This window comes from Dendrobates tinctorius, unplaced genomic scaffold, assembly GCF_039654945.1.
Source record: "Dendrobates tinctorius isolate UK_male_01 unplaced genomic scaffold, ASM3965494v1 ptg000073l, whole genome shotgun sequence".
NCBI classification, from domain to species: domain Eukaryota; kingdom Metazoa; phylum Chordata; class Amphibia; order Anura; family Dendrobatidae; genus Dendrobates; species Dendrobates tinctorius.
The window spans coordinates 6,605,153-6,618,270 of NW_027361741.1; the positions used below are offsets into that span (position 1 = coordinate 6,605,153).

At 41.2% G+C, this 13,118-nt stretch overlaps 1 protein-coding gene across 2 annotated transcripts in view; it reads right to left on the reverse strand.

Annotated features, from left to right (window-relative positions):
- Positions 1-311: 311 nt before the first annotated feature.
- ALKBH2 (alkB homolog 2, alpha-ketoglutarate dependent dioxygenase) overlaps positions 312-13,118 on the reverse strand; it is a 29,272-nt gene continuing 16,465 nt past the window's right edge. For both annotated transcript variants that reach the window (XM_073582602.1, XM_073582601.1), the window contains exons 2-4: positions 9,698-10,049; positions 1,659-1,857; positions 312-680 (exon numbers count right to left, since the gene is read on the reverse strand). In XM_073582602.1, the coding sequence (XP_073438703.1) occupies positions 383-680; positions 1,659-1,857; positions 9,698-9,968 (768 nt within the window). In that variant the 5' untranslated portion in view covers positions 9,969-10,049 and the 3' untranslated portion in view covers positions 312-382. The remainder of the gene's footprint in view (positions 681-1,658; positions 1,858-9,697; positions 10,050-13,118) is intronic.

The following is a 13,118-nucleotide window of genomic DNA, read 5'->3' on the forward strand; positions in this document are numbered from 1 at the left end:
AATTAAAATTTCTTTTCGAAGAACCATTATGCATTTGTATGTTGCTAGCATTTAATCACATTTTAATTCTCTGAGACCAGTCTAAAGCAGCGGTATTTTTGAGTTCATTTTTTTTTTTTTTAAGACGTAAAAAAAGTGCTGTGCGAAGAAGCAAAAAAAAGCCTACAAATTATTATGAAATAAAGACTGACCTGGTGTAGCACCAACCAGCGTATCATCTCCTTTCTGAACTGGACATTCACAACAATCAACTGCTGTGAGTGACACAATCTCATCAACATCTATGTTACAATCAATCATTCCCTGACCCATTTCTTAGCAGAGTTGAACATCGGGGTTGATTTTTATTGAAATTCTTTGCTATTGCAGTTGACAGTCAGATCTATTTTTGTGGTTTAATTTTTCGAAATGTTAGATTAACTCTGGGAGCAAGCACTTTTCTTCTGACTGGAAGGCTGTGGTACCAATAGACATTGGTTGGGAAGTTCATTATAAGCAAGCTGCCATGCTCCAGCTTCACAGGTTCAATCTTCCACACAGAATTTTTGCTTCTTGAGTCCCTGTGTTTGAAGATAAAATCTCTACATGCACCAAATGACACAGAAGCAATGGGACTTTGAGGAAGCAAATCTTTTTCGTCATCTCTGTGATCACCAATGTGATCATTACCATCTTTATATCTAAAAAATAATAGGATTAAACATCTTAAATATAACCATTTAACAAAAAAATTACAATATGCATCACTATTGTTGTGCATTTGAATATAAATAGATTATGTAAACTGAGACTTCAAAATATTTTTTTTTTATGTAAAAAAGTACTACCAGAGCAGTGGACTATTAGATAGTTGCAGGAATATGTGCTGCGTGTGAATATACCCTAATAAAAGCATGTATATGTCCTGGCTCGTCCTTAGGTCTAATGATCCAAGATGATAGCATGCATCATAGATCTCTATGATGGGGACAGTTCTAGTTATTAGACTCATCTTTGGTAGTACTTTACGTCAGTCTTAGAGCCCCGTTACACGTAGCAATGTCCCAACAATCCGACGTGGATGGGATTGCTTGGACATAGACAGCCCCACCAGCAATCAGGACCAGCGAGCAAGCTGGTTTCCAATGTAAATAGCAGGTATCCAAGAGCAGCGCGGCTCTTGGTTACCCGCTGTTTACCTTGGAAACCAGCGTGCCAAGGTAAACAGCGGGTAACTAAGAGCCGCGCGGCTCCTAGATACCCGCTGTTTACATTGGAAACCAGCGTGCAGCGTCGCGATCAAAAAACGGCCCAGTACGATCCTGCATGACCAGGGATACCCGGCAGGGGGGCCGGTCGCTGATCAATGTCACACAGCGATGTTGCTGGCGAGATCACTGTGGCATCACAAAATCAGCGATAACGCTGTGTGTGACGGGGCCTTTACACTTCAGGCCAGATTCTCATTATATGCAGATTTGAAATAAGATAACAGTCAGAACTCTGACAAGACCCATGCCTTGTATTAGAAAACCTATAGCAAAAAGTCTCATTTATGGTATTTTAAAAAGTACATTCATGTATATTGTAGATTTGGTACAGTACAACAAAAATCCACCATGTCCACACATTTTTGGGCCTAAAAACATCCAAAATAATGTATTTCAGCTCAGCTTTACCTGTTGATAAGAACAAAGTTGAAAACATGTCCTGTGGCCGTTTGTACTCTCTCCCTTATTAGGTCCAGCACAGGAAGCCAAGGTTTAGGAGACAATGTGATGCCGGAAAATGTATAGGTTAATCCTTCATCACCAAAAGTCACCTGTTTCCGTGGAACATTATGCCATTTTCCATATACTTGAACCTTACTCATTTCACCTGCAAATTTAAGGAAGAACTTAGTAACTCAAGACAACTGTAGAAAGGTATTTTTTCAGACAAGCCAAGATACAGGTATAAAAGTGTGAAAGTCGCACTTATACACACGGTCAAAATTGTTGGTACCCCTCATTTAATGACAGAAAAACCCATTATGGTCACAGAAATAACTTGAATATGACAAAAGTAATAAAGTCTATGAAAATGAAAAAGTCAGACCTTGCTTTTTAACCATGCTTCCACCAAATTTTTCAAAAAATAAAACTCATGAAATAGGCCTTGACAGAAATGATGGTACCTCTGAAAATAATGTGACAAAAGGGACATGTTAAATCAAGGTGTCCACTAATTAGCATCACAGGTGTCTACAATCTTGGAATCAGTGAGTGGGCCTGTATAGAGGGCTACAGATACTCACTGTGCTGTTTGGTGACATGGTGTGTATCTCACTCAACATGGACCAGAGGAAACTAAGGAAAGAGTTGTCTCAGGAGACATGTTATATCTTTTACCTTTAAGACCATCTCCAAGCAGCTTGATGTTCTGGTGACTACAGCTGCACATATTATTCAGAAACTTAAGTCCATAGACTGTAGCCAACCTCACTGGACATGGCAGCAGGAGAAAAACTGATGACAAAGAGACTGATACGACTAGTAACAAAAGAGCCCAGCAAAGCTAAACAGATTAAAGGTGAATTTCAAGCTCAAGGAACATCAGTGTCAGATCGCACCATCTCTACTGTGAAACATGGAGGAGACTACTGTTCTGGGGCTGCTTTGCTGCATCTGGCACAGGGTGTCTAGAATTTGTGCAGGATACAATGAAATCAAGACTATCAAGGGATTCTAGAGAGAAATGTGTTGTCCAGTGTCAAAGCTTGGTCTCAGTAGCAGGTCACTGGTCTTGCAACAGAATAATGACCCAAAACACAGCTAGAAATACCCAAGAATGGATAACAGGAAAACATTGGAATATTCTGATGCGGCCTTCTATGAGCCCTGACCCAAATCCTATTGAGGATCTTTGGAAAGAGCTGAAACATGCCATCTGGAAAAGGCAACCTTCAAACACGAGACAACTGGAACGGAGCTGCTAGCAGCGGATCTTGAGGAATTTTGTGCCCAAGTTCATTTAGCATAGCAGAAGATTCCTCAACCATTAACAACCTTAATGACAGCATGCCAAGATGTGTAAGTGCAGTTATATCCACACATACTGCTCATACTTGATACTTATCTAGTTTTCAAATTTTTGTTTCCATTTTTTTGGATATTATATCAAACTTGATTTTTTTTTCTGAGCTTTTATATCTGTCACTATTTACATTATCGATTGTATATGTATTGTTAAACTGTTTGACACGGGATTTGAGTGCCTCCAGATCCGACAGTTTCTCCACCCTTTGGCCTGGTTTGCATGTTATTGACCAGGCCAATTTTTACAATTCTGACCACTGTCCCTTTATGAGGTAATAACTCTGGAATGCTTCCATGGATCCCGGTGATTCTGACAACGTTTTCCCGTGACATATTGTACTTCATGATAGTGGTAAAATTTTTCATATGACTAACGTTTGTGAAAAAAAAGACAATTTGGCAAAAATTTTGAAGTTTTCCAACTTTGAATTTTCACGCCCTTAAAACAGAGAAATATCACAAAATAGTTAATAAATAACATTTCTCGCATGTCTACTTTACATCAGCACAATTTTGGAACGAAAATTTTTCTGTTAGGAAATTAAGGGTTAAAAGTTGACCAGCGATTTCTCATTCTTACAACACCATTTTTTTTTTGGGACCACATCATATTTGAAGTCACTTTGAGGGATCTATATGATAGAAAATACCCAGAAGTGATACCATTCTAAAAAAATCCAGCCCTCAAGGTGCTCAAAACCACATTCAAGAAGATTATTAACCCTTCGGGTGCTTCACAGGAATTTTTGGAATGTTTAAAAAAAAAAAAAAATAAACTTTTTTCACAAAAAATTTACTTCAGATCCAGTTTTTTTTCTTTTCCCAAGGGTAACAGGAGAAATGCAGGTAAATCACTATTTGGGCGCATGGCAGAGCTCGGAAGGGAAGGAGCGCCATTTGACTTTTCAATGCAAAATTAGTTGGAATTGAGATGGGACGCCATGACGCATTTGGTGAGCTTCTGATGTGCCTAAACAGTGGAGACCTTCCACAAATGACACCATTTTGGAAAGTAGACCCCCTAAGGAACTTATCTAGATGTGTGGTGAGCACTTTGAACCCCCAAGGGCTTCACAGAAGTTTATAATGTAGAGCCGTATAAATAAATATTTTTTTCACAAAAATGATCTCTTTGCTCACAATTTTTTATTTTCCCAAGGGTAACAGGATAAATTGGACCCCAAAAGTTGTTGTGCAATTTGTCCTGAGCATGCCGATACCCCATACGTGGGGGTAAACCACTGTTTGGGCGCATGGCAGAACCCGGAAAGGAAGGAGCACCGTTTAAGGCTGTGTGTACACGCTGCAGATTTTGCTGCGGTTCCGCAGCGGTTTTGGCCGCTACAATGATTCCCTATGGGAATCAAAAACCGCAGTGCAGACGGTGCGGAATTTTCCGCGCGGATTATCTGCGGTTTTCAATCCGCAGAAAGAATTGACATGTCAATTCTTTCTGCGGATTCTCCTGCGGTTTGCCATCTCCTCCATTGAGGAGATGAAAAACCGCAGGGCAAAACCGCAGAGCAATCCGCAGGTCTTTTGACCTGAGGTTTCACCTGCGGATTTTACAAAATCTGCGCGGATGAATCCGCACCTAATCCACAGCGTGTGCACACAGCCTAACTTTTTCAACGCAGAATTGGCAGGTATTGAAATCAGATGCATGTTGCGTTTGGAGAGCACCTGATGTGCCTAAACAGTGGAAACCCCCCCCAATTCTAACTCTAACCGAAACCACAAACCTAACCCACCCCTAAACCTGATCCCAACCCCAACGTTAGCCCCAACCCTAATGAAAATACATTTTTTTTTATTATTATTTTATTAACCCCTTCACGACCAATGACGCCACATAGGCGTCATGAAAACTGGTGCAAATCTGACCAGTGACGCCTATGTGGCGTCATGACTTTAAAGCCCCCCTGCGGGTCGGGTGACCTAGGTCACTGAAAGGTCACCCGACCCGCAGATACAGGGGCGTGGCTTCGCCCCCACGTGACTACGATCGCTCTGATTGGCTGTTAAAAGTGAAACAGCCAATCAGAGCGATAGTAATATTTCATCAATGAAAACTGATGAAATATTACAATCCAGCCATGTCCGACGCTGCTGTAGCATCGGACATGGCTGGTGACAGCCATCTGCCCCCCGCCACTGAATGACAGCGGCGATGTGCCGCCGCTGTAATCATCTCCCCCCCGCCTTCCCTCAGTTCCCCCCCGGCTTCCGCTTGCCCCCCCTCCCACCACTCACCGAGTGCCGTTATGGCTCCCGGTGTCCCGCGGTCCCGGACCATGGGCGCCGCCATATGGGAAAATGGCGGGCGCATGTGCAGTGCGCCCGCCGGCTCCAATTTCCATTCATTCATTTTGATCACTTTCACAGTGATCAAAATAGAATGAAATGTAAATAAACCCCCCGTTTATCACCCCCATAGGCAGGATCAACTGATAAAACAAAGAAATTATTTTTATTTTTCCATTAGGGTTATGGGTGTGTTGGGGTTATGGTTAGGGATGTGTTTAGGGGTGTGTTGGGGTTAGGGTTAAAGTTAGAATTGTGGGGTTTCCACTGTTTAGGCACATCAGGGGTTCGCCAAATGCGACATGGTGCAACCATTGATTCCAGCCAATTTTGCGTTCAAAAAGTTAAATGGTGCTCCCTCCCTTCCAAGCCCCGACATGTGCCCAAACAGTGGTTTACCCCAACATATGGGGTATCAGTGTACTCAGGAAAAACTGATCAACTTTGGGGGTCTAATTTCTCCTGGTACCCTTGGGAAAATAAAAAGTTGGGGGCTAAAAAAAATATTTGTGGAAAATTTTTTTTTTATTTTTATTTTCACGTCTCTGCGTTATAAACTTCTGTGAAGCACTAGGGGGTTCAAAGTGCTCACCAGACATCTAGATAAGTTCCTTGGGAGGTCTAGTTTCCAAAATGGGGTCACTTGTGGGGGGTTTCTATTGTTTAGGCACATCAGGGGCTCTGCAAACGTAACGACGACCGCAGACCATTCCATCAAAGTCTGCATTTCAAAACGTCACTACTTCCATTCCGAGCCCTTATGTGTGCCCAAACAATGGTTCCCCCCCATATATGGGGCACCAGCATACTCAGGACAAACTGTACAAGAACTTTTGGGGTCCAATATATCCTGCTACCCCTGTGAAAATAAAAAATTGCTGGCTGAAAATTTTTTTTTTTGAGGAAAAAAAAATATTTTTTATTTTCACGGCTCTGCGTTATAAACTTCTGAGACGCGCTTGGGGGTTCAAGGTGCTCACCACACATCTCGGTAAGTTCCTTGGGGGGGTCTAGTTTCCAAAATGGGGGTCACTTGTGGGGGGGGGGTTCCACAGTTTAGGTACATCAGGGGCTCTGCAAATGTAACATGATGCCCGCAGACCATTCCATCAAAATCAGCATCTCAAAATGTCACTACTTCCCTTCCGAGCCCCGACATGTGCCCAAACAGTGGTTCCCCCCCACATATCGGGTACCAGCGTACTCAGGACAAACTGGACAACAACTTTTGGGGTCTAATTTATCCTCGTACCCTTGTGAAAATAAAAAATTGCGCACTAAAAAATAATGAGGAAAAAAAAATATTTTTTATTTTCACTGCTCTGTGTTATAAACTTATGTGAAGCACTTGGGGGTTCAAAGTGCTCACTACGCATCTAGATAAGTTCCTTAGGGGGTCTAGTTTCCAAAATGGGCTCACTTGTGGGGGAGCTCCAATGTTTAGGCGCACAGGGGTTCTCCAAACACGACATGGTGTCCGATAACGATTGGAGCTAATTTTCCATTCAAAAAGTCAAATGGTGCTCCTTCCCTTCCGGACCCTGCCGTGCGCTCAAACAGTAGTTTATGACCACATATGAGGTATCGGTGTACTCAGGAGAAATTGCTCAACAAATTTTAGGATCCATTTTATCCTGTTGCCCATGTGAAAATGAAAAAACTGAGGCTAAAAGAAAGTTTGTGAAAAAAAAGTTTTTTGTTTTTTTTACAGATCAATTTGTGAAGTACCTGGGGGTTCAAAGTGATCACTATGCATCTAGATAAGTTCATTGGGGGGGGGGGGTCTAGTTTCCAAGATGGGGTCACTTGTGGAGGAGCTCCAATGTTTACGTACACAGGGGCTCTCCAAACGTGACATGGCAACCGCTAAATATTCCAGCATGTTTTCCATTCAAAAAGTCAAATGGTGCTCCTTCCCTTCTGAGCCCTGCCATGCGCCCAAACAGTGGTTTATGACCACATATGAGGTATCGGTGTACTCAGGAGAAATTGCCCAACAATTTTTAGGATCCATTTTATCCTGTTACCCATGTGAAAATGAAAAAAATTGATGCTAAATGAAAATTTTTGTTGGAAAAATTAAAATGTCCATTTTTTCTTTCCACGTTGCTTTAGTTCCTGTGAAACACCTGAAGGGTTAATAATCTTCTTGAATGTAGTTTTGAGTAGCTTGAGGGGTGCAGCTTTTAGAATGGCGTCACTTTTGGGTATTTTCTGCCTTATAGACCCCTCAAAGTGACTTCAAATGTGAGGTGGTCCCTCTAAAAAAAAAAAAATGGTTTTGTAAATTTTATTGTAAGAGAGAAATCGCTGGTCAACTTTTAACCGTTATAACTTCCTAACAAAAAAATACTTTGTTTCCAAAATTGTGCTGATGTAAAGTAGACATGTGGGAAATGTTATTTAGTAACTATTTTGTGTCACATAACTCTCTGGTTTAACAGAAAAAAAATTCAAAATTTGAAAATTGCAAAATTTTTCACAAATAAACGCAAAAATTATCGACCTAAATTTACCACCAACATGAAGCCCAATATGTCAGGGAAAAAAAAAAAAAAAAAAAAAAAAAAAAATCTCAAATCGATAGGATCTGTTGAAGCATTCCTGAGTTATTACCTCATAAAGGGACACTGGTCAGAATTGCAAAAAATGGCCTGGTCATTAAGGTCAAAATAGGCTTGGTCATGAAGGGGTTAACTAAGGGGGTGATTGGGGGGGGTTGATTTACTATTTATAGCGGGATTTTATGTTTGGCAGCTGTCACACACTAAAAGATGCTTTTTATTGCAAAAAGATAGTTTTTGCATCACCACATCTTGAGAGCTATAATTTTTACATATTATGGCCCACAGAGTCACGTGAAGTCTTGTTTTTTGCGGGACAAGCTTACGTTTTTATTGGTACCATTTTCGGGCACATGACTTATTTTTAATCGCTTTATATTCAGATTTTTTGGGAGGAAAATGAACCAAAAACAGCAATTAATGAATTTCTTTTGGGGGAGCATTAATACAGTTTCGCATGTGGTAAAATTGATGAAGCTGTTTTATTCTTCGGGTCAGTACGATGACAGCGATACTTCATTTATATTTTTTTTCTGTTTTGGCGCTTTATACAATAAAAACTTTTATAGAAAAAATTATTTTTGCTTCGCTTTATTCTGAGCTATAGTTTTTTTTTATTTTTCTGGTGATGGAACTATGTGGTGGCCTGTTTTTTGCGGGCAAGATGTTTTCAGCGGTACCACGTTTATTTATATGTCTTTTTAATCGCGTTATTCCACTTTTTGTTCGGTGGTATGATGATAAAGCATTTTTTTTTGCCTTTTCAATGGTGTTCACTAAAGGGGTTAACTAGTGGGACAGTTTCATAGGTCGGGTCGTTACGGACGCGGCGATACTAAATATGTACTTTTATTGTTTAGATTTTTTTCTTCAAATATTGATTTAATTTTGGAATATTTTTTATTTTCAATATTTTGTTTAAAAATTGTTTTTAATTTAATTCTTACTTTTACACTTGTCCCACTATGGGACACTCGTTTTGTGCATGATGATCATCACACATCGGGTTTCCATGTCAGCGAGCGTGTTTGATTGCAGTGTTCTGGGAGATAAAGTGCTGGGAGCGGTCCGTGACCGCTCCTGTCACTTAGTGCCGGGTGTCAGCTGTGAGAATCATCTGACACCCGGCCGCGATCAGCCGCACTCCCCCCATGAGTGCGACTAATTGCCGATGACGTACTATTCCGTCTATGGGCATTAAGTCCCAGGGCACATGGACGGAATAGTACGTCCAATGTCAGAAAGGGGTTAAGGAATCTTATCTATTTAACTGAATTGTTAAAGCTTTTTGTGCACATGCAGCTGTGAGTGGATGTTTAGTAACTTTTTTGTAGGTACATTTATTCTATGTGTCAATACAATAATAGCAATACAAAAGATTTTTTTTTTATCTTTTTACTTTTGTACTAGACAAACATTAAAAAAATGTTGCTGTATTCTTACAGCCAAAACTTTTTAAACTTTCCATCTTTGGAGCTGTATAGGGGGCTTTTTTGGGAGGGATTGGTTTAGTCTTGGGCTACATATTTTATAATTGCTATTTTTAGGACATAACGGGTGTCAAAATGCAAATAAATCTTATGTTTTATTTTTTTCTGTTGATTGTGCACTAAAAATAACACCTTTTTAGTAATTCTATGGATCGTACCAGTTGGGTCCCTGGCTACCGTAGGAAAGCATTGACCTCCGCGATCAGGCTCCTATAGGGTCTTACAGAGGGTAATGTCAGACAAGAAAGCCTCACTAATTGATGGATAGCTACAGCGTTATCACCTGTAAAGTAGACAATGTCCTTCTCCAGCTGCTGAAATAGCTCATTAGCTTCTGTCTTGTTAAATAGAAAGGTATAATCACAGCTCAGGTTTTCTGCACGGACTCTCTTCCATGTATATATTTGATTCAGGAATGAATCCATCATTTCAATCCTACATCTCTTTCCGGGTAGGTTTTCTGTACGACTGCTAGTGTCTGAACATTCAGCATCTTCATCTACAAACGTCCTTTTGCTTTTAGTTTGGGCTTTTTTAATCACAAACTTATCCATTATTTTAACATACTACAGAAGAAAGCCCAATTGTGATTATACTGTACATAGTGTTGTCCAGTTAGCTTCCCACAGTGCCACCTGGAAAAGAACACACGAATATAATTGTCAAAAGTAATACTATACCAATAAGAACAGTAACCTTTTTATTATATTATATATGTAATAGTAACAGTTAGCAAGGCCGAAAAAAGACATTTGTCCATCCAGTTCAGCCTAAATTGCATCTGAATAAATCCCCAGATCTACGTCCTTCTAAAGAACCTAACAACTGTAAGGTACAATATTGTTACGCTCCAGGAAGACATCCAGGCCTCTCTTGAACCCCTCGACTGAGGTCGCCATCACCACCTCCTCAGGCAATGAATTCCAGATTCTCACTGCCCTAACAGTAAAGAATCCTCTTCTATGTTGGTGGAAAAATCTTTTCTCCTCCAGCCGCAGAGAATGCCCCCCTGTGACCGTCACCTTCCTTGGTATAAACAGATCCTCGGAGAGATATTTGTATTGTCCCCTTATATACTTATACATAGTTATTAGATTGCCCCTCAGTCGTCTTTTGTAGACTAAGGCTGGGTTCACATTAGCGTTTGTGCGCAGCGTATGCCTGCGTACTCCTTTCCCAAGATCCGCATGCGTCTTGCGTACCTATTTTTAACATTATGTACGCAGGGAGATGCGTTGGCATCAGTTTGTATGCGAATGCGTCCTCGTGCGTCGTTTCACGGTGCACGCCGAACACAAAATGTTGCAGTTTTTGAGCCGTCAAATATGCGCAGGCATGCGCATGAGTGCGTCAAAACAAGGCATTACTGTCTATGGGAACACACTGGTACGCAAGGTCATGCGCATGGATGCGTTTGATGCGCATGGGTACTTCAGACTGAGCATATCCAGGAACTGATTTCAGCCCCTCCAAAATCCCAGGTGTATAAAATGGGGTGTGGATCTTAATCTTAATCAAGATTAAGATTGATGCTCTCCACGCCAAAATCCATCTTGCAGCTTGATACAGCAGCAAAAGAAAAGGATTTCATCTGTGCAGGGTCTATATATAGAAATCCCATGAGACACGCTTGTGTGGCTTGTGTCAAGGAAATTCTACTGGAAAAGCACTGTCCGCATACCCAAATTCTCCTGGAAATATCGAACGCATGCGCATAAACAACAAACAAAAATGCATTTAAACGCACACACACGCAGCCTTTTTTTGGTATGCGTAAGCTGATGCCGATAAACGCAGCGTAAGCATGTGTTTGCACATGCAGATGATACGCTGCGCACAAACGCTAATGTGAAGCCAGCCTAAATCTTAATTTTGCTTGTCTCTCTGGGTATTGTAGTTCCCCCATCCCCTTTATTAATGTTGTTGCCCTCCTTGTACTCTAGTTCCATTCTTTCCTGAGCACCGGTGCCCAAAACTGTACACAGTACTCTTATGATTGGGTCACAGAGGAGGAAAACAAGACCAAGCTAAGCTACAGAAAACCACAGATGTTGGTAACTAAGCGGATTGCAGACCCCTGATCCTATCCACACAACTAGCAGTAGCCGTGGAGCGTGCCCACGATGATTCTAAACGCCTTGACACAGCCGGAGAACTAAATAAGCCTAAAGCAAGAAAAGGGGAAATCTAAACTGCCCCAGAGCAGACCCCAAAGGAAGACAGCCCCCAAACATATATTGTCGGTGAGACAAGATGAAAACACAAACACAGGTAGGGAAATAGGCTGAGCAAACGATGGGGCCCACACTAACTAGAAAGGAAAGACACTGTCTGCAATCACGCAAAAAAACCTGCAAAGATGTCCAACACTTCTCATAGCAAAAACTCTGAAGTCACTAGACTTCTCCCACATATCAGCACTCTGGCATATTCTGAAAGCAGAGCTAAAAGAGGCCAATTTAATAAGGGGCAAAAAAACCAAACTGACACAAAGTAACATAAGGATGGAAATTCGGCACAGCCCCAGCCAGGGCTGGCTGACCACACAAAACTGAATAGACAAAACCAAATCAAATGTGAACAATAGCAAAGAACACTTAGCTTGAGCATGCAGGGACTGAACTGGAAACTAAGACCCCAGGAGGCAGGAAAAATCACCAGCAGGGATAGAGGGAGTCAGCTGTCTTAAATCCAGAGACTCGATGTCCAATCGTCCTCATTATCAGGTGGCAGGCCTCTGTCAATTAGATCAGCTCCATTACCTCCTGTAACAACCAGAGGGAGCCCGAAAAGAGAACTTGCGACTCCTCTGTCAATACAACCAGCTCCACTACCTTCACTAGCAACCAGAGGCAGCCCAGAAAGTGAATTCACAACAGTACTCCATGTGCTGCCTAACCATAGATTTGTACAGAGGCAGTATAATGCTCTCATCATGTGTATCCAGACCTCTTAATGCACCTCATGATTCTGTTTGCCTTGGCAGCCACTGGCTGCTCCAGGTAAGCTTATCATTAACTAGGATCCCCAAGTCCTTCTCCATGTCAGATTTACCCAGTGGTTTCCCGTTCAGTGTGTAATGGTGATATCGATTCCTTCTTCCCATGTGTATAACCTTTCATTTATCATTGTTAAACCGCATCTGCCACCTTTCGACCCAAGTTTCAAACCTATCCAGATCCATCTGTAAAAGAATACTATGTTCTCTTGTATTGACTGCTTTACATAGTTTTGTATCATCTGCAAGTATCGATATTTTACTGTGTAAATCTTCTACAAGATCATTAATAAATATGTTGAAAAGAATAGGTCCCACCACCAACCCCGGTGGTACCCCACTGGTCACAGCGACCCAGTTAGAGAATATACCATTTATAACCACCCTCTGCTTTCTATCACTAAGCCAGTTACTTACCCATTTTCACACATATTCCCCCAGACCCACCATTCTCATTTTATGTACCAACCTCTTGTGTGGCACAGTATCAAAAGATTTGTAAAAAATCAAGATATACCACATCCAATGACTCACCTTGGTCCAGTCTATAGCTTACCTCTTCATAAAAACTGATTAGATTGGTTTGATAGGAGCGATTCCTCATAAACCCGTGCTGATACGGAGTTAATCAGTTATGATAATTGAGATAATCCAGAACAACATCCCTCAGAAACCCTTCAAATATTTTACTAACAATACAGGTTAG